This window comes from Chaetodon trifascialis, chromosome 6, assembly GCF_039877785.1.
Source record: "Chaetodon trifascialis isolate fChaTrf1 chromosome 6, fChaTrf1.hap1, whole genome shotgun sequence".
Lineage (NCBI taxonomy): Eukaryota > Metazoa > Chordata > Actinopteri > Chaetodontiformes > Chaetodontidae > Chaetodon > Chaetodon trifascialis.
In genome coordinates, this window is record NC_092061.1 from 24,820,644 (window position 1) to 24,845,056 (window position 24,413).

Consider the following 24,413-nt stretch of genomic DNA (forward strand, 5'->3'; position numbering starts at 1 on the left):
GATTATGATGATGAAGATTATTATTAGGTAGATGAAACTCCAGAGGCCACTTTCTAGACAGAAATTCTCCCCCATATATGATAAATCAAAGATAGTCAAGACAACCAAGAAAAGGACATTTTTCCAGAGGTTAATTTATGGCCGCTATTTATTTATTTATTTAATTTTAACTATGTACAGTAATTATCTCAACTGTACTGGTAACATCTTTGAAATTAATCTAATATTACTTACTTTGTTTCATTTGCTAAATTAAGTTTTCACAGTTTTCAATGTAACGTAGTTCAGCCAAGCTCAGATGGAGTCTGGCAAACAAAAGAATTACATTTCCCTTCACTTGTATTTCAGATTAGGTTTGGCATTAACAAAAAATGAACAATGTGGTGAACTAGACTCATTTTAGTGAAAGTGAGCTGTTGGAGGACATTTCAGTTTCATTTAAGTTTAATACATATTGCATGTATTTAAATCTTCCAAGGTTAGGAAAATTGGAACACCTGCAGAAGCAAAAGGTTTATCCCTTAATAGATACCATTGTACTATCTCTGAAATAAATGAAAGACATTAGCTTAGTGCAGCTGCGGGTTGAGGGAAACTACTTCTTTTGGCTGATGGACCTTTTCATAGACCCTTTTTGATTGGGCATACAGATATCTTTCATATTTCTTGTCTCTACATATCCTTCATCTGCACAGTCAGCACTGCACTAAAACACAAATTACTATATTCAGCTAATTAAATATCCCCACTGAAGCTTTTTCTGCTCCAACTATGGAAAGTAAAGCCGCACACAGATCTACATCCCTGGGGCTAAATGGAAAAGAGTAATTGTTGTTTCTCACACTGGGATTAGCTAACATCCTCACAAACCTGCGCATTTAACCTCTTGACCACTGGAAATCTCCCACATCATCAAATCTTTACGGCTGTGCAAATAAAGTCAGTAGAATTGCCAGCGATATCAACCCTCCCTTGCTTTATTCATACAGCAAAAATATCCCATAGCATACAATATCAAAACACTTTAAACACTTCCTTTTCTGTGCACATACATTTTTCATTTCACTGATTATATATTAAGATTACATGTGCAAAGTATAGTAACAGGCATACCTATACATATTATAATAATGAACTTAGTGCATAATTAATGCAAAAATACACAATTATGTCATTCAAAAAGTTGAAACTGATATGTGAAATAGTTATTTTTAGTTCTATATCTCTGCTAGAGTCTGCATACTCATGCACACATCTCAGCATGATCATAACCCAGTGGTTTAAATGTCTCAGAGGACAGTCTCCAGAATAATAAATCTACTCTTGGTCTTTCTCTTCACCATGTGTGATCACGTAGACCAGGTTCTTGTAGTCAAGGTTTCCGGCCACATCTGGTGGGAATGCCGCAAACATCTGCTCCATCTATGGGCGCGAAGTAAAAAAAGATGATGTTTTGAGTGAGGAATATCTTTTAGAAAAACTCAACAATGTCATGCTCCAACATGGTCTGAGGTGGAGCTCTGACCTCTTCAGGGGTGAATCTGTCTGCCTGGGTCGTCAGCATCTCCGTCACACTGTAAAGATAAGTAGTGATCAAGGTATCCAGGATCACTTATCTGTCATTTTACAACACAGGGTGCCACAAAGAAATGCAAGTTGTTCACACACAAAAAACATAGAAGTATTTAAATCAGGGTAGAATAAAATGAAAATAAAGATGAAACAAATATACAGTTACCTATATACATATACTTATAAAGATGGGTGAATATTACAGGATAATGACGACATAATGTGTCTTAGTAAGGTGGAATAGCCTCAATTCACCTTTGCAATGATTCTACACATTTGTGGGACTCTGCTGGAGGGACAAAATGCCATAGATCTGAATGCAGATGTCACTTTAGCCACTGTTCCTACTGAAACACCAGCCAGTTGAGCAGTTCTGACTGAAGCTCCTGTCAACAGTTCCCCAACTATAAACCCTCTTTAAAATAACTTTCAGATCTTTTCCTCTTTCCACCTTGATACAAATCACATGCACATGGACCTGCTCAGCATTTTTATTCATGCCACAGAGCATGACTGGTTACTAACTGCTTAATTGTACTTTGCATTACACCTATGTGGAGGCAACTGCGTTTTCCTTGAATGTGTCACCTGTCTGTCTATACCTATCCACGTATACTCCCACGAAGTGTGTACAGTCTGTCCAGAGTCACTGTAAAGTATTTGTGGTGATTGTGGAGGATGAGTTGAGGAGTCTCACAGCCTGAGGAAAGAAGCTGCTCTGCAGTCTGGTGGTACAGCAGCAGATATTTCCGTATGGCTTGGCAGACAGCAGCAGAGTGAACAGGCTGTGGCTGGGGTCAATAGTGTCTTTTAGTAGCCTTTGGGCTCTGCGCAGGCACCTCACCAAAGCACACTAAAAGGCAATGCCCATCCCAGCAACAGCCTGTTCACTCAGACAGAAGCAGAGTGCAAGCAAACTACGGCTCAGAACACGAGTACAAGCATCCGCTGCAGTACCACGGGCTGATGAGCAGACTGGACTGTCGCCTTATCCAGTAACAGAGATGCAGACTGCTACTCACAAGTCTTTCTTTAACGTCCCCTTTCCCTCAGGATCAAAGACTTTGAACGCGTTCAGGATGGTCTCTTCGGGGTCAGCACCTAAAGATGAATAGTGGCAGCGCTGAGTTGATGAAGAATTAAAACAAAGGTATTATCTTTTTCCAAGAATTGCCTGACAGTTTTTGAATTATTATATTGTAATCAGGCTCAGGACTCTACAGAACCAGCCCCTCACCTTTTAGTTTCTCTCCGAACATGGTGAGAAAGACTGTGAAATTAATCGGTCCTGGTGCCTCCTTCAACATCTCATCAATCTCTTCTTGCTTGACATTTAAACGGCCTGGACAAGGATGGACGATAAGGTGGAATAGGGTTTAGAGCTGTAACTAATGATTATTTTCATTATTGATTAACCTGAACATTATTTTCTTGATTAATTGAGGAATCGTTTGGTCAATAAGATGTTAGAAAAAAATGACAATGTCCTAGAGACCTAAGGTGACATCCTCAGATTGCTTGTTGTGTCTGAGTAACTGTCCACAACCAGAGATATTCAGTTGACATCACATAAGACAAAGAGAAGCAGCAAAAGCTCATGTTTGAGAAACTAGAACCACAGAATGTTTTCCACTTCCCTTTGGATTATTATTATTATTATTATTATCCAAATAGTTTTCTGTCAGTCGACCAACTGCTGAAACCCTCACAACACAGAGACATTTCCACACAAACAGACACTGGTGGTCTTACCTAAAGCTGCAAAGGTGTCTCTCAGGTCATTCTTGTCAATGAAACCGTCTCTGTTTTGGTCCATGATAGTAAAAGCCTGCAGACAGGAGCTGAATTGTTACACGCTGTGTCTCCAGGAGGCACAGTGAGCATTCACCGCAGAGCGCTGCTGAAATTCAATGTGAAAGAAAACACTTGGCAGAGCACTGACTTCTTTGAACTCCTGGATCTGGGCCTGTTCAAACATGGAGAACACATTGGAGCTGGCTCCCTCGGCTCTCTTTTTGGCTTTCTTGGGGGCCTGCAGGGTTTGACAGTGACACTGCTGTTAGATCCAGTACTCATCACCTGGCTCTCTGCTTCAGCTTCACTCATTATCGCTTTTACTGTGACACATGTGCTTACAATGAACGAGACAATGATCAGCAAACTTGCGGAGTGTGTGCGCATTAATTGCACAACAGGCGAGGTTTACGCCGGGGCATGCATTTCATTAGTAGGGATTACAAACACTGTCAGTTTGTTATGGAAATATTTACTCAAGCCTCCAATTTTGTGAGAATGCAGACTAAGCCTGGGGAGGGTGTGGTCCGCTGCCCGCACTCCCGCAGTCCCAGGATCACGAGGGATTATTCTATAGGGCCTGGGTGATGACAGGATGGTACACTGAGCCCTGTTTGATCAGAAATCCCTCGGAGACAAGGATTATGTCGAGCTATTTACATGACTGCCAAGGAACTGTGAAAAACAGTGTAAGGGGATGCAGCGCGATGACATCATATCGCTTGGATTCACGGGCCTCTCGACAGCTGCTGTCTAACCCTTGTTGTGGATTAGCTCTCGAGCAGTTGTATATCTCTGGGACGGGACCTCTGGCACTCAGCTTTATTTATTTCTTTATGTTGTTTAAAGAGGATTCATGCAATCATGGGATGTGAGGCAGAATTTGCTGTTTCTTGATGCTGCCTATTGCAGATCATTCTGAGAGGACCAGCAGAAACCTCCATCGTCGAAATAATACAGTTAATTATTCCGCACCTGTTGCTCCTCTCCTCTCCCTCCTGTCTTTCCTCTCTTCACCTGTCCTCTCCTTGTTTCCTCTCCTTCCCTGTCTTCTCTTGACTCCTCTCCTCCTTTTCCTGTCTTCTCCTCTCCTTCTCTACCTTCAGTCCTGTCCTGTCCCCTTCTTGCTTCCTTTCCCCATATCTCCTCTTTCCTCTACACTCCTCTGCATGCTACAATTACCAATTCATATAGTTTTCCATTTAAAGTTCAGCACTGTGAGTAGACAAAAATAATAAGTCATCCATAGGACTGGAGTGCTGTCCTATTGATGTTTTTTTTTTTTTTGCTGTTGATCTGTATTCAGTATCCATAAGCATATTGACATGGAGAATATTGATTCATTATCATCGGTGTGAGCAGCAAGATGTATAATTCAAAACATGCCATGACAGTATATTATATAAATATATAACACACTATAAACACATTAGCCATGCAGCAGCAGAAGTCTCCTCACAGGCTGGCATTACTTAAAACACGATTAAATACAGTGATAATGAAATGTGTGTCCACTCACCATGTTTCAGTGGTAGCTGGATGAAGACCAAAGAATATCCCTGCAGCTTTATGATGGAGCGGCACACAAAACAAGGGGTACATATACTGACTCCTTTCCATAATGGCGCATGCTTATGGGCTATAAATATTCCATGCCCTCTTTAGGCAGAGACCCAGGTAAAAGAGACTATTCCCTTGCCACCATCCGCCCCCATTGTTGACTTCATGAGATTTAGGGATAATAGCCAAACACACATACCCCATTACTGAGAGCCAAGAATAACAATAGGACATAGCTTTGGCTCAGGGGGCACAGTTGTTTCGTGACTGACAGTTGCATTTGATGGGATCCATCACCCAGCTGGCCAGTTAGTGGTCCACAGGGGCCAAAACTATGTCATGATTGGAGCTGTTTCTTGGTAGCGCGATAAACGGAACTGTTAGCTAAAGCGTTCTGAGCTCCAGTAAGACCAGATCCTTACCAGCATGCCGTGCTGTGGAAAACGTCAGGGGGAAACATTGTTCGTATGATGATGTGTTTCATGAACAATTCATGAAACACATCATCATAGTTTTTCTTTCAGTTTGTGAAATTCAACTAGAGTTTCACACTTGTATTACTGACTTACATGATACATGACAGGCAAAGGAAGTGGATTTTAAAAGTCAAAAATCAAAGAAGGTACATGTGAAATCCCCGCTCCAGATATGAACCAGATTTATTTGTTGTTTACTTCATGGTTAAAGTATTAAAGTTAACCTCACATGAAATTAAATACAACATGACAGTCTATGTCCTCAAACATAAGAATGTTTAAAATATAAGAATAATGGATTTGTGAAGTGTATATGAGCAAGCAGGATCCTGCAGCATCACAAATACTCTGACGCCAGTCCTGCTCCAGTATGAACTTCACTGGGGTGTCATATGGAAACTAGAAACTTCCAGAGCACTTAGACCGAGAATGGATTCTACAGCGGATCAGGAGCCGTCTTTTGTCTTGTAGTTCAACTTTTGAAATGAACAATATTTGCATAAAAATAGATCCTGGATTTTTTAATCACAGAGAATTTTGCATTTTTTTTAACAAGCTATGTTTGACCATCCACACAAAGTAGTATTTTGTGTGTCTTCGAACATGTCTGGAGTAGATCTTCTCTCAACGCAAAACATCATGTGTTTGGATTCCTTAATGTCTGACTGTAAACTCAGAGGGCTGCAGACTGACATTTCACATGGATGGATTTTAGATCTGAAAATACTTGGTTGACGGTTTCATTGGAGGTTTATAGAATTTGATCAAAGTTTTGAATTAATATCTTTCTTTTTTTTTCACCAGGCTGGAGGAATAGTTAGAGCTTTTATGGTGATCATTTGAATTGTGTGTTGTTGTTGTTGTTGTTGTTGTTGTTTTTAACAGCTGTTTACTTTCTAGTTGATTTTTTAAGAACCCTTTTCGGAGGATGACTGCAGATTACCACATTGAAGTGTTCATTTACATTTTGTGAATGAAAAGCACCTTTTTGGCAGCAGATATTTTGACATGTCTCAGCATGAAAAGCACAGGTCTAGTTAATAACCTTAATTAAAGCTGCATTGCAATTAAACGTTCCATTTACAGGATGGTGCTACTGTGCATAATGAGTCACAGGCATGACTTAGTGAAACACCTACATTGTTAATATTATACCTGCTTTAACTCTGCTGTGACCAAAGTCTACAAGCTGCCCAGCAAAAAAACAACTGCTGAACAGTGACAGATTTTAAGTCTGTACCAAACTACGGCAACAACTAGTGGACACTGTTTGACTGCATGTATAATGTGCAGTGGAGCCTACTCTGCAGGCTCCTTTCCTGCGTTTCTCTGACCATTCATTTACCTCTCTTGTCCAGTGGGTAGTGCTAGCAATCCACAGCTCTACCGCGGAAACCTGAACTCGACTCATCCTCAGCAACGCACTGAATCCACTCACTGTTGTTTCCACATTTGTCGTCCCATCTGATTTTAAACAAACTCTAAGCTGTATTCATATTCTTCTTAACGTATTGCAGCATTTAGCTCCAGTAAAATAACTTTGGAATTGAACTGCATCATGCACCAAATGAGGTATTTAATTATGTTGATATAATTTCTATTCATAAAAATTGCAAGACATTATCACATTTTCTTATGAATATTTTAATAAACCTTAATATGGTCGACTAATCACCCAACCTGCAAAATATTCATTTTAATACAACGTGCAGATGCATAGTTATCTTCATTAAAACAGGCAGGTCCTTGTATTGTTTCAAATCAGCTACACAGGACATACCTGTATTTGTGAAGATACATCATAAAGTGTGATATGATTCTTTGCATGACACTCGGAGTATTAGCTCTGCTGTTCATGCGAACGTAAAGAGGCAGAGGTGCAGGCTCTCATTTTGAATAACACATTTACTAGGTGACGGAAAAGACTCCTGGAATGCATATAATTATGGCTTCAGGACTTAACCTTGCTCATGTTCAGAGCTATAATGTCATGCTGTTGCGCATGTGAACCTGCTCAGTCAAAGCAGAGACCTGTCTTTCTATTTTGCTTTAAGTACCAGTTTGGTTACATAAAGGCTGAAATGTTAACCATGGTAAGAGCTGCTATAAAGTAACTAAAAATGATAAAACATTTACACACAGTCAAAATAGAGGGATTAAAATTACACCAGAGTCAGGGTGCTACGGTCTTTGTGATAGTGTCCATGTTGTTTTAAATGAATCTCTGTCTCACTGATGACTGAGTGGGTCCCAGAGAGCACGATACATACACACTCCAGGATAACAAGAGATAAGCAGTCTCACAGTGGTAGAAACTTGCCGTAGAAAATGTGCAAGACATCGGACAATTTGTTTGTACAACTGGTGCTGCTTTTCAGCGCCATAAAATCACCAAAGAAGCTCAAAGAAGCTGCTATCACTCAGCAGCGATATGTCATTTCATTAAATATACTGTCAGCATTTTCAAACAATCACCGTCATTTGAAATCCTTCATTCAGTGACCGTATCACAACCATCATTTCTTCACATTTGGATGATTTCCCTTCTGTGTGCACAGTGCTCATTTTAAGTAATCATGGATTACTTCTTTTTTTTTTATCCATAATAATGTATTAATTTGAATGGGGTGACAAGGGTGCCGATAGAGGCCCACAGTGCTTTGCACATGACAGTGGTGAATGTAAGGTCAAGATTATATTCAGAAAGACTAATTGAGAACTAAACTAATTGAGTCCATGTGATTCAGCAAATTTCGTTTAAAAAAAAAAAGTGGATTCAAAGGCCCTACAGACAAAGCATCAGCATCTGGAAGAGGAGATTGTGGCTTTAGGTCCCACCTGGGTCCCCACAGAGACAGGGTGCTCTACATTACTGTTGAGCCAGAACACAGTGTTCCTCTCTGGCATCTGCAAATGACTGTGATTACAAACACTTTGCTAGATCTGCTGGCAAAAGAGGGTTTTTTTTCTGGTGTGTGAGGTCAAAGATTCAACTGAGAAAACAGTCTGTCCTGTGTGTCCTTTCTTGCTGAAGTGTCCTGGTCCAGGGTTCAGCCTGTTCTGCCATCACTCTCCACTGCTAGCTCACCCTGCCCTTCCTCGCTCTGCAGAAGTGTGGCCTCACAGAGTTATCGTGTGTAAGGAACATTGTGTTTATTACAAAGTGTATTGCATCCCGATCAGACCCTCCACTCAAATGGCCATTAGCTTAAATGCTTCATTTTGGATGAAAACTCAGTCAGGAAATAACAAGACATCACCACAAAGGAGACAGATTTTTTCTTACATGCCGTCATGAGTTGTCAATATTAAAAACTGCCTTCTTTTGCTGAATTGTGAATTCTGGTTTTGTGATACATCGCTATCTTCTTTATTGCATTTGAATCCTGCATTTTAGCCTCGCCCTCGAGCCACAAATAAAATGCAATAGGCAAAACTTTTAATAATCTTCCTAGACTTCTCCCCTGAGGTGTTTGTCTTTGGCAGAGGAATATGTCTTTGTCCCCCAAGGTGCTAAAAATATGACCTATAAGGATATTATTTGCTACCTGGGCTGGTTTTCATAAGAGATATCAGCTAGGAGCTACTGTACACTGCGAGGCTGGTGATCAGGAGGTGGAACATGGATTAAACCATTGCTTTTGATGGATACCTTCACTCGGTAATAATGGTGTAATTAATGGAGGAAATCGCACAAAGCTCATGTGCACATCACCTCGCCTGTGAGCGTGTGTGTCAGCAGGGGGCGCTCCTGGCACCTGGCTCCCTGACCAGAGGAATGACTTATTTTAAGGTGAACAGCAGCTTCATGCTTTATTAAGCACGGCAAAGTAAAAATGTGTGGCACTTAATATCTGCCTACAATCTTAACTTATCTTAAATGTTGGATTTTGGTTTGTTCTGATTTGTATGGTCTTACATTTCATGCATTCATATTTTTTCCCCATTCTTATTCTTTTTCTGAATATGAATGCACAGTTAGTCAAAGTGATCAATACAGTCACACACGCTTCGACCATGTGTATATAAATGGGTAAATAAAATCCAAATATAGTGAAAAAACATGGTGGCAACATATGAAATGTTAAATATTATTAAGTGGAGGCTTAAACTTGCGATATCTGTATAAGTAATAATGCTGAGCTTTTGAAATAAAGGTAATAAATGTAAAGGCTACTTTAATGGTTTCAATGTATGCACAGCACTTTCAAAGACAGTGTCCAAAGAATGAACTTTGCAGTGCATTACTGTAAGAGTACAGTTCATTTAGAGCAGAAATGTAAAATATGGACGATCTAAAAGGCGCATATGTTCATCTCATTCGCACAAACGGGAAAACGACACGTGCCCTAAGTGACATTTGAAGAATAGTCGATAATGAAGCTTATTTCTGTTTTCCAGCACTGCCTCTGATTTCACTGTCCCGTGTGCTCCAGTAATAAGAAAAAAAGAAAAAAAGTAGGCTTGGCTAAATTCCCTGAACTCCACTAATCTACACATCATCTCCTTCCCTTTTCCAGACGGTATCGATCAACCCGGGGCTTTACGTCAGTATTGATAACTTTGCCAAAGCAAAATCAAGTGCAATTGTGCAGTTAATGTCGTGGACGGAGGCTCGGACGCGCTCGCTCCTCACTTTACAAAGACTTGGGCACTTCGCCAAAAATATACCGTCTACTTTTCTCCGTCTTACTTCCACAAAAACATGTCGGTGGACTTGTCAAACACATCGGCGGAGTGTCGTGTTGAGTCTGCTCGTTGTGTTTTTTTTAAAGTGGGACCGGTGATCGTAAACGTTGTTTAACGAGGGGGAATCCAGCCCACATATTTATTGCAGCCGCTGAAAAAAATCTCCTCAATATCCCCCAAGATGGCCGCCGATGTAGGATCGATGTTTCAATATTGGAAGAAATTTGATCTACGGCGGCTTCAGGTTAGTGCTATTCTCACCTTTCTCGGCTTATTTTTCCAGCGGTATGTCTTGTGACTGTACTCTGGCGTGTGTTACCTTGTTTCGGGTGAATGTAAGGCGAAAGCTAGCGGCGTTCGCATTGATAGTTATTAGAAATTGATCCCTCTTCTGCCTTTGTTCAGTTCAATCATTGATCAGCGGTGGAGCGACCGTAGAGCAGCACAGCCTCCGCGTTAGCCACACCGATCTGGGATCAGCACCGCGGACAGCACTGATGTTTACATGCATTCGCCTTTCTGCTTTTTGGTTGTGGTTATTGTCCGCGACCAGCCCCGCCGCACTGACATGTAGGAAACTTTTAATGCGCCCTGAATGTCTCTTCTTGGACGTAGACTGTAACTTTTTCAGCCTCCTTAATGTTTTATGCGGTTCGTGTCGACGGCCGTTGCGTTGCTGCTGCACCTTTCAGTAGGCTATAGTACAATTCTTGTAATTTAACGTTTTTCTCTCCTTTTTTTCTGTATCGTGAAGAATTTGCATGTTGGGAAGTTTTTATTTGTGATTGGGAAAGTTTATTTTGTGGACGCTTGACATTGTGTCGGACCCTTTTATGAAAGCGATATCTGCCATTTGTGTAGACTGGACGTTTCGACGCGTTAGTTCAACCTCCAGCCAGGTAGTTTAAAAAGAGAAAGAAACATAAGAAAAAGAGGAGCTTTTGAAGTGAACCGTGGAGTAAACGCTGGTGTGTTAATGTCGCCGGGACAAAATGTAGTTGATATGGTGGAGAATGTGGCAGGTGAGCAGCCATAACATGAACCTACACCGTGCCGTTAACTAGCATGTCAGCTCCGTAGCCTTTAGCCCAAAGTTACATCTCTAAACCGCAGTGCTGACAGGCTTTGCGCCTGTATTCCTGAAAGCAAACGCTGAAATAAGGTTGGGAAAGCTAAACGCTGTTTTCAGTGTCCACTCCCCCCCACCATTACCCCTCCTCTCCTCTCTCCTGAAGCCGCATAGGGCTGCTCGGCCGGGGGGGCTGTGTAATTGTATTCCCCGCTAATGTTTGTAAATCAGCCTCGGCCGGCGCAAGGGCAGCGTCTCTGCCGTTTGACTGATGTTCTGTAACATGAGAAATGACAGGAGCATGGCAGCCCGGGTCCTCTCGGAAAAGCCTACCGAGGAGCAGAAAGCAGATCTGGTGGCTCTCGGTTGTGTTGCGCTGGTCGAGTGTTATTCCAGCTCCCAGCCGCTGGACCTCTCTCTCATCCAGGCTGGGATCCACAGGGGCGAGGAGCTATTGTTGTTGCGGGCTTCATGTAGCGTCCTCTCTGCAGGCTCTGGTACTGATTCACCCCGGCTCCAGAGGACCGTGGAACATTTGTGATAGATGTGGACATTCAAGGTTTTTCATTAAATGTGACCGAGTAGCCTGGGAGCTAAATCTGAAGTGCCCCTTAAGGATGCCCAAGCCATTACCTAGTGTCATGAGCAGTGATGTAGTGGTATATAATAAAAAGGTTAGCCTCCAGTCAGTGATCATCTTAAGGCATGCGGCCACTAATACGAAAGAAAAAAATCACGATACCTGCAGAAAAGTGTTAGTTCATGCTTGTGTTCCCTTGAATGACCTTATCCTCATGTAAAATGAATCTCTTTCATACTGCATGCTGTGAGGTGTAGTAGTAGTAGTAGTAGTGCCTAAATGTACTGCAGACGGTTTATAAAGGTGAATAAATAATTCCACCAATAGGTTGAAGGTGGATGAAATGAATGTAGTTGTTCACCTCCGCAGCATCCCTGGTTTTAGGCTGGTTTTTGAATGCTTCATTGTAGTCCAGGTGATGCTGTCATCATAAGTGAAACGCTGTAAATCACCTGGATCATTTTGCATACAGGTCATTTTGTAAAACTCTTGCAGGAAGACATGACATAATTAGTCCACACAGTCACATTATGCATTACATATGCTAAAATGCACATATAGATGTAAATTGGCTTGAATTATAGCAACTCTGAATAGCGCACCTTGACTTTGTCCTCTCTGTGGAAAAGTGTCCTTTCTGTTAATGCTTCTCACCTGGCATGTCAAATCACATACAGTTGGCCAGGGTGTTGGTAATGATCATTTGACAGTTTGCATTTTTTTCATGTTCCACTGAAATTCTGTTGCGTTAAGGCTTTGAATATTTCACAGGATTTGATCACATTATCTTTCAGCGGCAGCTCTGGTAAATATTCTTACATGCCTCTGGTTGCAAGCATGCCTGTAGCTTAAATGTGACATCGTCTGCTACATGTGTCAGAAATCAATTAATTCACTTATTTCTCATTCAGTCATGGTTGGAGCCAGTTTCCGGCTGTGTAAAATCATTACAGCTGTTTCACCACCGAAGCCCGTATAGAACAGTGTTCTTGCTATATCTGAGGACATCTACGCGCTGTTTATTTTGGCAGTTCATACCCGAACATTTATTTTCTCATTACAAGTTATTATATCAGTAAACTGAGTGTGCAGTTTTTTAGTGTTTGTGCAGTAGATTTGTGCCTCCGAGTTGTACAGGATGAATAATTCACCTGCAGGCTGATGAAAAGAGGGCAGGGAAAGTGCGAAGCGCTGAGGTGGAGTGACCTTGGTTCCTGCTGGCTGCAGGTCACCCGGCCGTTGCTGTGGTAATCATTCACACCAGCCAGATGGCATTTCCGTGGGCGAGCATGAAAAGGACGGGTCAGGGTCTGTCCTGCCAGGTCCTGCCAGGCCCAAAAACAACTCTGGGCCAATACTGTACCTGGAGAGAGAGCAGTGGGTCTGTGGAAAGACTTTGCAGAGGCAGGTGATGAGGATGTGTTCAAACCAGGTGGAAAAGTAGTTTGATTGCAGTCTTGGTCTTATGCCTTTTTAATTGCCCTTTAAGCACTCAGAAAAAAAGCATTTGCAAGGATCTCATCAGAGCAGACCAAAAAGACTTTAATTTGATTTTACTTTACAGAACTTGGGCTCCATGCCTGCACTACCAGTTACTTTTATCCCTCTGTTGTTTTTAGCGATGGCGCAATGCTGCGCTCATACGGCGAAATAATGCTCCGCTTATTTGTTACCGTTTTTTAGCCTTGTTTCCACTCTCTCTTCCATGAATCTAAGAGGCAGTGGGGTTTTAGATCAGGAACAAAAGCTTGTGATTGTACTACATTTAGCATGACTCAGTTGCTCTGGTGTCAGCTCTAATCCGCACACAGAGACAACAGTATTGCCAAACAGTGAAATTGCTTTGCAGCCTGTGAGCCTGGCTGCCTCCGCTGCCAGCCTGCTCTGTGTGCTGTTTGCCAGTAGCTCCCACACACACACACACACACACACACACACACACACACACACACACACACACACACACACACACACACACACACACACACACACACACACACACACACACAAACCCTGCAATCTCAAATTGGCTGTGAAAATCGGTCTCTGTCTCCCTTTCATTCATGCTTTCATATATTTGTTTGCTGATATTGTTAATGTCAAATGCATCAGCATAATCTCATTGTAGTGGAGAGTAAGTAAGTCCAGAGCGTCTCAGATCTTGTATTATTTATCATAATGACTGTATCATTTTATTCATATGCTGTGATGGATATAAAAGGCTTTAAAGTTGACCTCCACAGTGCTGCTATATGTGCTCATTATCCCATTTTCAATACTTGTCTTTTGTTGTCAGGCCTTTCAAATCTCCAGCAGATTAAGTGCTGTGTTTAAATGTAAAAGCTGCCCCATCGTCATCATCAGCAGCCCCGGTTTGAGTTGCACATGCCTCCCATGTAAACATTTCTTAACATGGCTTCATTATTACCATTGCTGTGAATCGATGGGTGGGGCATGTCTGTCACGGTCCCATATCCTTCGGGTTGCCCCTCTCTTCCTTTGACAGCGACAACAAAGCAAATAAGAAAGAGGGGAGCTTTTACAGGACTATCTGGGGCAAATTGAGATGTGAAATCCAGGAGCCATAACCCCGGTACATAAAACGCAGGGAACATTAGAGAGCGAGAGGAGTGAAACAGACTTCAGCATTAAGCTGTTTAACCTCTCTGTGTAGCATTAGTGGTAGAGACTTCAAAGCAGATGCTTCAGCGTTGGAAGCAGAATGACAAATGGGTTTAGAGACAGCTACGGTGAGCATTCTCACAGGAAGACTAGGCCTGTCATTAATGTCAGCTTAATCACTTTGACCTTCCTTCAAGTAGATTTCCATACCTATCCAATCATTTTGCCTTGCTTGTGCTCCTGTTTGCAGACTGCTGTATGTGCTGCTGTTTGATAAGGCCTGGTGAGATGATGTTACTGTCTGTATCAGTGATTGTATACTTGAAATGTCCCGAAAGCTGTAATATTAAAGGATTGGTTCGTGCTTAAGATATAAAAAAAAAAATACTTCAGTGCTATGTCGCCATGCATTTAGCACTGGTTTCATTTTCCCAGGTTTTGATATGTGCGTCTCGGAGATCTTTGCCTCCAGTGCAGTGAGTGCAGTTTCTTTTCTGTGTTTGCCGCAGCAAGTGTCTTTCAAGAAACGATCCATAGCTCCAACCCAGAACTATCATAATATGTATCACTGAAATCAGACATTTGCATCCCTGATTGACTCGTGAAATTCGTTACAGAAAGACCTAAAATTAGGCAATCTTCTTTAGCGACCGATAATATGGGTGAAATGGTTTATTTTTAATTATTCTGACCAAGATCTCTTCCGTTACTATCAAATACAAACCATGTAAAATAAGAGATGGAGGTTTCTGTACATAAAAAAATAGAATGCCATCTTTAGTCGTACTGCAGTAATAAAGCTTGTGGCTGCTGAGGGCAGCACTGAGCACACTGCCCCTGACTGCTCTTCAGTAGGTAAGTGAAATACAAAATCCTACGCCAACTTTGATTTTACATGGTTTGGATTGACTGCGATGGAGACCTTTGTCAGTTCGAGTAAATTGTGTTTTCTATTATGGCACAACTCAGATTCCAAAAAAGTTGAGACAGAAAGAAAATGGGAAGAAGAACAGAATGCAGTCATTTGCAAACAAGCTGTATTTTCCAACGACGGTTTGACGAACTGTCCCTGAGTCCATGTAGTGACATCTTTCATCCAATCGTGTGTTCACAAAGTGGTGAACCTCTCTCCATCCTTGCTTGTGAACGACTGAGCCTTTCCAGGATGCTCCTTTCATACCCAATCATGATCCTATCAGCTGTTACCAATGAACCTGTTCACCTGTGGAATGTTCCAAACAGGTGTTTCTGCAGCATTCCACATCTTTCCCAGTCTTTAGCTGCTCCTGTTGCAACGTGTCGCTGCATCAAATTCAGAATAAGCAAGTTGACGAGGTAAAGCATTAAATATATTTGCTTTGTACTGTTTTCCATAGAGTACATGCCAGAAAAGATTACCAATGACTTCTTCTGTTTTACTTCTGTTGTACACAGTGTCCCAACTTTTTTGGAATCAGGGTTGTACTTAACACCTGCCTGATGTATTTCCTGACGATCTCTGACCACAAGGACTTTTGTGATGACTTTTTTTGGATGTTTCCGGATCAGTGTGTGAACGGTTTTCATTGGAACTAGTTTCTCCCAAAGAAATAGTCGAAGCAAAAAATGTCGACAGCATGTTCTGTGGATTGGACATGTTGAGACTGATGTCTCAAAACCTGAGCAAACAAAATCTTGACCAGACACCACTAGAGGTAAGTGGTAAAATGTATATTCGTAATTTGGGTGAACTGACCCTTTAAAGTGGCTTTTGAACCAGATCAGCTGAGTATTGACATCACGAGGACGTATGATTTCATAGTATCGATCACTAATTGTTGTGGCTAATGAGTGCTGAGAATTTTGTCGTTATCCTCTGTCATATTTTGATCTTCTCGTCCAAAATGCTCCCTGCATATTTCTGTTTTTGGAGTGCTCGCTGTTTTCTTATGAATCCTTGTGCCAAAAAAAGCAGTACCCCTAATATTTAAGCAGGAACGTCCCCTTGGTAGTTGACAGTGCTTCATAGCAAGAGATGCCAGATTTTTCATAGCAGTGCGTTCTCCGTTCTCCTGCCCCTAGGCTGGAGCAATTGCTTTGCAGGAGTAAATAACCAGCTTTAACAAAACTTCAGGGACACATTAGTCTGCTGGAGGACGGCTTCATGGCGGTAGGGCAGCCTCTTCTTCCCTCACAGTGAGGCAGGCGGAAGCATCAGGAGGAGAGAGGTAATGGCTCATCGGCATGGGTATAAAGCTGTGTCCTCTCTCCCTGCTGACAGCCAGTCCCATGCCCAGCAAGTCCATATTGAGCTGCGTTTCTCCACCGCGGCCTTGGCTTTATTTGTTTTGACTGTCTGACGCCACTGCAGACGTATTGAGCACCCGTCCTTTCTTGTTCATTTTACTGGGCTTACAATGAATCCCACTGCCCTCCCTCTCTCAGTGTCTCTCTCTGTCTCTCCATCTCTCTCTCTCTCTCTACCTAGCATGCCTCAGCTGTATTTGCCAGGGTTTCACTCGCTGTGTTTCATTCCTTCATTGTCCATTTCGTCTTTAATGACTTCAAAGGAAAAAAAAAGCATGCCTTTATTTCCCAAACGTGCAAGTGCCAAGCTTTTGTACGTTGTGTGTTCTGACGTTGGTTGTCATGTAGCGTGAGTTAGCATGGTGTGAAAGCAGCTCCTGGGCCCGGCACACTCATGAGATCAATGCTTCACTAACCTTCTCCAGGTTGTCTTTGGGGATCCCAGCCGCTCTCATTATGTGCCACTGTTCAGAGTGTGTTTACCAGACTAGAGGAATAGTAGTCTTGTGCTTGCCACCCTTTTGTAAGGCCCATTTGTCCTCATTTAAGTGGGAAGAGAGAAGACCTGGGAAAGACGGCCTCTCAGTGGTCTTTTGAGTATTCAACCAGAATTTGTTATTACTAAGCAGATGTGCTCTTATTTGTCAAAATAATACAAAAGGTGTGTTATAGCAAAAGCAGATGGATAAGGCTTGTCGTGGTAGCCGGTCTTGTCTTTGTGCAGCTGCTACCCCCACACAGTTAATTACTCTCTTATTCATCCCCAACAATGGGAGGGGATGGAATAAATCTGAGCCGCGCACTCTCGCTTCTTCACCAGGAAGGTGCAGACTGGGACCCTAAAGCGAGCGAGTGGCTTCAAGAGGTACAGTTTATCATTTTTAATGGAGAGGAACAGGAAGTGGAGACATGAAGCTGGGCTCTGTGATTTATACACCGCCTCAGTCGGGGGGGAAAAGAGCAGGTCTGTCTCCCTGTCCACACCTCTGGTTTGCAGTCGCTCCCGCACGAGTCGTCATATCCCTTTGGTATTCTCAGCTCCTCTTCAACACCACCAAAATACACTTGCACTTTGTCGGGGCGTCTCCAGGGAAATAACATAACACGAGAATTCAAACCATAAGCTTTCTTTTGGGGGGGGGGAAAAATCACCCCATTGATTTATTATCCATTATTAATATCAGCAATTATATATGTTAATACATGTGGCCTAATTAGTTATCACCGGGGTGTAGGAGGTGCAGTATAACACCAAAATCAGTCTGCATCTCTCCGCTGCCTCCTGCCTCTCACTGTATCTGGTTTTGTTGTTCCCTGAAAAGCCCAGTGATGTCATGCCTCCATTGTCACCTGTTCATTTACTTTCGTAGTGGAGGGCATCGGGGTATTGATTAGGGATTGCAACTGTGTTAGCAGCTCTGCCGGTGTGTAATATAGGCCTCGAGGCTATTCTGTCTTTCCATTCAGTCTCACGAGTGCTTTCCAGACCTTGTAATCTTAATTAAATATGCAACTTTTGATCGCAACAGGGTCACTATTTTTGCATTTAAATGTGGTCACAGACCCCCACCCACCCATTCAGATGAGAGAAAAGGCAGACATTTTGAATCTTAATGCAAAAAAAGGAGAAAAGAACAAAGACCCGAATTGAGTCGCTCCTTTTTCAATTTCCCTTGTTAGCCTCCTGCTGCATTCCCCCTATAGTTTTTTCTGGTTTTTTTTCCAGATGAATTTTATGATATTTCCCCTCCCCTCTCCTCCCCTCCTCTCCCTGTTTCTCTCCTCTCTCTCACTCCTCGGCAGTTTTCCCCAGACAGGTTCCACAGTGTTTTAGAGGGGATGGATTTAATTGCTCTGTGGGGATTGGTTGGCTGTGCCGGGCTCGGCTGTTTAATTAGTGTACCCTGCCGGGATTGGTTTAATGCTTCATGATCTTGAAATTGTCTGATTGTTCAGCCCTCTGGGGACTCTCCCTGCCTACGTAGGCCAGCAGGTTTAGCTAAACATTGCTCCAGGCTTCTGCTGTATGCAGCAGGAGGAAGAGTACGCCTAAGGACCTGAAATTCGGTTGAGGTGGCGGGGGTGGGGGGGTCAATTTGTGTGACAAACCAGGGGACAGTCATGTGAAGTGGACAGTCCTGAGTTCTTGACTGCAGGAGACCTCACAGGAATGTTCATCCTTACAACATTTCATCGCAGCTTGATGCTATATGGAAATGATCCTATTGACTATTAATGCAGTACCAATATTTATACTGTGATACAGTGTTTCTTTATGATAAGCAAGCATATGGTTTTAAGGTCCAGCCAAGCAAAATAATTTGTTATGCAAGTAGTTCTCTGCTTGGCCCACACATTTTCAGAAATTTTCCTTGGATGTATGAATGGACGTCTTGTAGTTTTGGAGGAGCTCCTCTCGCTGCATGCTTTCACTGACTTGTTTTGAATGTAGGAGAGTCTCTGCTGCTGATGAGGCCATCAGGATCATTTCGCGTCTGTCTCTGAATGATGTGCTTGGTCACCTTGAGTGAGGAGAGCGGGGGAAATTACATTTGTGTAAATGGGTGCAGGGTGTGTCTGCGTCCCCTCTGTAGCCTTCCATGGGATGCCCTTGGTTCGGTTCAATCATGGCAGCGATGTTGACCTCAACAGTAAATGTGCTTGGCATTAGATCCCGGATAAGGGAGGAGCGTGTGTTGTGCCTGTGCAGTCCAGCACAGATAGTACCCATTGAAGGCTGAACTCATTCCGCTTCATCAGACTTATCGAGCCCACTCACTCAAAGAACTCAACCTTCAAGTGCATAAATCTCCAGTAGATGATAATAAGAATACCTTCCTCTGCCTGCACTTTATAATGTATGTGTCCTCACAATGAATGATGACTGAGTGTTCTGGTGCGACAATGATTACTTTTTGTCTGAGAGCTTTCTCTATTAGGAATCCTCCAGGTAGATGCCACACAGAGCATGTATGCTGCTGTTGTTGACTGGATCATCTGTGCTGAGCCCAGGGGCTCATTTCTTTCCTTACGCCTGTTTTCACTATTGCGAATGCACACGATCACCAAGGTGATAGACTGCATGGCAACCCGAGCCACTCCCAAATGAGAGTCGCACCCTGAGCTTCATCCCCTTTCTCTCTGGGGGAGATGCCCTGATTACTGAGTGACTTTGTGCTGGAGTTGAGGGCCCTCTCCAGCTGTTGGGATTGTTTGTGCAGTGAAGATAAGGGGTTGTGAGTAATCAGAGTTGGGTTGTGTAGACAATCTTTTAATCTCTCTATTATGAACCTTGTTCAGCTATGTCAGAGCACTTTATCCATTTGTGATAAATGTTACTTACCGCACTTCCTTTTCATTTAGCCTTAGCTGTGCTGCCAGGATATAACATGAGGTCTGGTCATATCGGCGGCTTTGGAGATATTCATTGTTTTGTGTTATTTTTAAGGGGGGAACATCAGGTCAATTTCGGATCATGGTCAAAGTCAACAATGCTGCTCTTTCATAAATAAGCCCGAAGACTTAATATTGCAGGGCTCGTTCTCCTTCAAAGATAGAAGTATGATTGCATCCCAACGCCGTCCCCCACTGCCTTTTGGGCAGGGTGTGAGTCCAGCGTCCGTCTAGACGTGCGGCATCATTAACCTGCTGTGACCTCAGCCCCCGGTGAATTCGCTCTCGCATCCCCTGCAGCCTAGCGTTAGCAGCCCTCCTCCCGTCCACTGGGAACAGGGGCTCCTCTGGACTGGCCATTAGAGCCACTAGCATCTACTGGCAGGCATTAATAGGCCAAGTGGCCGGAGCCTCTCCCAGACTGCTGAATAATTCAGACCGTCTGGGCCGTGTCTAGTCCCGGGGTACAGGGGGGGATGTGAACTGGGGAGCAGGGTGCAAGGGGCTGCATGGAGGTGCAGGGGTTAATAACAGGTCTGCCTCTCTGTGTCAGCAGCAACTCAACCCCCTCCGTCCCCAGCTAACGCACCCAACCCCACCCCACGTATGAAAGAATCCTATTCAGTTGATTAGATTTTTCAAAATGGATCAATTTTTAATCAGCGGAGCATCTGACTACAGTCAATACCATTGTCGCTGGGAAGACAGTTGCTGGACAGCCATCTTTATTTACAGGAATGTTTGTTTTTTACTGTATGCAGATGTAGAGGCAGGAAATGGTTCGCTCAGACCACTGCACCACTGCAGTCCCTGGCCCGTCCAGGCAGGGGTCTGGCCTCATCATGCATGTCTGCATCAACAACACCACCACCACCACCACCAAGGCTGCAGCACATCCAGCGCTCTCTGATCGTGCCCTTTGGAAGATCAGTCTTGAATATTTATTCACATCAGAGCAGAAAGGTGGATTAGTCTAATGTCTTTTCCTGTGCGAGTGTGGGTCTGTCCAAAGAGACTTCTCTTACCCATTTGCATCTGCATAAGTAGTGAGTAGGAGTGAGGAGCCAACAAACTAGCTGTAATACTGCCATCAAAATTTCATTGGGCTGTGGGGAGACCCTAACATGTTAAATAATGAGCATCCCATAAACTTAATGTTCAGAACCTCTCTGCAACTGCTGACGATGTCTAGTTATGACTTGATACGTAGGTAGAATTATGAGGAGATAATCCTTCTTCAGAGTATTCCTCATTTATGCACATCTGGTTCTTAAACACCCTAAACCCAAATATTCATTGTGTGATCACTTCCAGGATCCTTCAGTTTGTAAAGATCATAAAGATCAGATTCAAGATTTTTTTTTTTTTTTTAAATATAAATTCGTATGGAGGACCACTCTGACACTTTATGGGTACAACTGTATGGAAAAAGTAAAAACTAGAATATGTATAAAAAGATAGACTTGCCTCCACAGTGTCCTTTTCAAACAGTGAAATGTTTCAGTAAACAAGGTCAGATGCTGCGATGTGGTATAAAATCAATGATGTTCTGTCCTGATGGGGTTAAATCAATATATCCAAATCAGAAAGATGAATCAATAATATGACAACACGAACATAATTAAAATTGCAAATAGAAAATATTACTCACCCCATGCTGCTTAAAAGATATTTTAATGTCACCCACCACCCTAAAATCATATGGAAAACGTCAGAGTGGAAACAGAACAGTAAAAGGGACAATGTTCACGGTTTAAAATGCCCCACATCCTCGTGCTGTGTGTCTGTGACAGTGTCATACTGTAGATCACCTCATGAGGCTTTATGACCCAAACAGAGGCTGAATTAATAGTGTTTTGTTCTTACAATGTTAAGCAATCTTATTGACTTCAGCTCTGTCCTTGACTGATAGATGCAAAGTTGGAGACAGTTGTATCCATTCTTTATCAATTGTCTAACCCACCAAAATATAAAAAATGTGAAGCTCTCTAGAAAGATTGGAGGCTGTTGGTCCCATGGTGTTCAAGATCCAGACACTCTGAGAAGACAGACAAAGGAGTACAAAGACAATGAAGCAAAACAACAGTTGCATGGATCCCTAATAATAACTGTAGTAATACTATAACATTGTACGTGTATAGCTTTTTTTTTTCTTCAAAACAGATCGCTTCATGAAAGATGAAAGACTGAGCAGATGACATATAGATCAATACAAGAGAAGGACTCTGAGGCAGTGATGGAAAAGCTGAAATAAAGTAAACAGAAGGTTCCAGCTACAAGGATATTAAAACAATAGACTGTAGCCAGAAAGATCACATCCCATTTACAGTGCATGAACGCAGATCTTAGGTGGTGGGGGGAAAAAGCAAAAGAACAAAACACCAAAACACCAAAAGAGTCTTACAACATCCTATAATATCATTCCTAAAGGGCTGGCATCGAGGTTTGGAATTGGTTTGTCATGATATTTTGTCCTATAGGTGCAGTACATGCTGTATATAAACAGGTAGATATGCTTAAAGGAATGCCAGGGGTCACAGTGTCAGCCAAAATAATAAAATCACAGCAACATTTTAAAGAGGTGAATATTATCCTGTTTTCATGTAGGACCGTAGGTAATTTCCCATATTGACTGCAGTTTGTGGCACGATGGCATGTTGGCGTCATGGCCTACAGGCAGAGTATTGAGTATAAGTCTCTGATAAAATCAGAAACTCATGAATGACAGTGACCATATTTTCAGTCAGGAAGCAAATCAGGAAAAATAAATTCCAATTATTTATCGTAACTTTTTGCTTGCATGATATTTTTGGTGCTCCACTTTCTGACTGACAATGGATGAAACACTCGAACAACAATATAAATCAGATGGTGTAACTAATTTGTAAGAAAGGCTTTTGCAGAGTTCAGACCTGACAGAAAAACCCCTGTCCTCCATCTAATCTTCATTCTTAAGCGTCAGACTTGTGCAAAAAGAAGCAACGCTTTCACTCAGGAGAACTTTATTTTTCTGCTCACTAATGAAAATGTTTTGAATTCCTCTTCTGCTGTGCCAATGGCGTTGTTTTCCTTCTTTTCTCTCTGATTATAGAACTGTATAAACTGGGCGAGATTTTGAATTCTTTGCTGATTGCATGCCCGTAGCCATGCACTTTCTCTACTTTCCTCTTAAGACTCTCTCCTCATCGCCCTCTTTTTCTGGTTACAGTGAGATGCAGTGCACTTTACATGCAGTTATGCTGAATAGGTGCTGATGTATGTTGAAAACAGTTTTGCAGGTGCCTTGTCAAAATGTGCAGTGGATACGCAATACCACAGTCCTGTTTAATATGCTATCAATCAGCCGCTGGATTCCCATTTGTACATACAGTATTATGAGTCTACTGTTCCCCAGACTATCACGACACTGTTGGTGTTTAGCTGCTCTCATGTCCTCCAGCAGTGTGTCCCTATTGTCTGTTTGTCTGTTTAATATGCAAAGGCGGTCATTCAGGGAGTCATTTTGGACCAGTGTAAACGAATCTGCAACAATGATTAGCTGGCGCTGCAGAGGAAGTGTCCATCATTGTGTTAGTGCATTTGGAGACCATCACTCCTCCCTCAGGTCATCTCAGCGCCGTTCTCTCAGCCTCGCAGAAGACGGACTCTGAAAACACCCAAACAGCACCAGAGTAAATACACTGTAAGTGGAGTTACTTAATGGGAGATTTTGCATGCTTAATTGCAAGTATGGATTGGAGGTCCATTAAAAGACATCAGTGTCTAGGAGTCCAGCATATAGTTTGAATATACTTGAAATGGATTGATCCATTGACTTCCTGGCTTTTCTATCTGGGAGAAGTAATTACAAACACAGAGCGCAATACCGTTTTGAAAAACAAGAAATAAAACATTGTTAGCATCCAGACAGTCCTGTTTCTGATGCTGGCCGTTTTTGTTTGTTCAGTGTATGCAAGCGTGCTTCAGGGTGGCACCGTAGACGTCCTGAGGGAAATATCAGGCTTATTTATTGGAGCCTTTTTAGCCCCAGCTCAATAGCAGCAGTCTGATGGCCGGGGTACAGAGGGACTATCTGGCAGAGGAGGAGGTGGAGGAGGAGCTGGGCCTGGCGTCAGCCCCACTGACAAGCTCTTATTTACCGTCCAGATCTATGACTCATTTTATGTACCTAATCGTAAAGCACTGAGATTTATCGGAGGTAACGGGACAGTGGGGAATACCCCAAGAGACTGGCAGATTCAGCTCCCCCCACCCCGCTCCCCTGGCTGGGCTTCAGGTTCACTGTACCTGGCCCAGCACACCAACACCTTCTGGGAAGATGGGAGTGTTGGAGCCCAGATGAGGAAGTCCATATTTCTGCCAAATATGGACA

General features: G+C 42.7%; 2 protein-coding genes across 4 annotated transcripts in view; one reads left to right on the forward strand and one right to left on the reverse strand.

The window, feature by feature from the left end:
• Window positions 1-976: 976 nt before the first annotated feature.
• Window positions 977-11,532, reverse strand: myl2b (myosin, light chain 2b, regulatory, cardiac, slow). 2 transcript variants are annotated; one of them, XM_070964355.1, is made up of 7 exons: window positions 11,494-11,532; window positions 3,515-3,604; window positions 3,325-3,400; window positions 2,810-2,914; window positions 2,595-2,673; window positions 1,526-1,574; window positions 977-1,422 (listed from the first exon to the last, which is right to left on the reverse strand). In XM_070964355.1, the coding sequence occupies exons 2-7, from the start codon at window positions 3,548-3,550 to the stop codon at window positions 1,318-1,320; spliced, it is 450 nt and encodes a 149-aa protein (XP_070820456.1). In that variant the 5' UTR covers window positions 3,551-3,604; window positions 11,494-11,532; the 3' UTR covers window positions 977-1,317. The 2 variants fall into 2 exon arrangements, with proteins under 2 accessions (XP_070820456.1, XP_070820455.1); XM_070964354.1 differs by lacking the exon at window positions 11,494-11,532 and adding an exon at window positions 4,886-4,931.
• The window catches only part of cux2b (cut-like homeobox 2b), an 83,067-nt gene continuing 68,906 nt past the window's right edge, over window positions 10,253-24,413 (forward strand). For both annotated transcript variants that reach the window (XM_070964352.1, XM_070964353.1), the window contains exon 1: window positions 10,253-10,335. In XM_070964352.1, coding sequence (XP_070820453.1) covers window positions 10,273-10,335 — 63 coding nt within the window. In that variant the 5' untranslated portion in view covers window positions 10,253-10,272. The remainder of the gene's footprint in view (window positions 10,336-24,413) is intronic.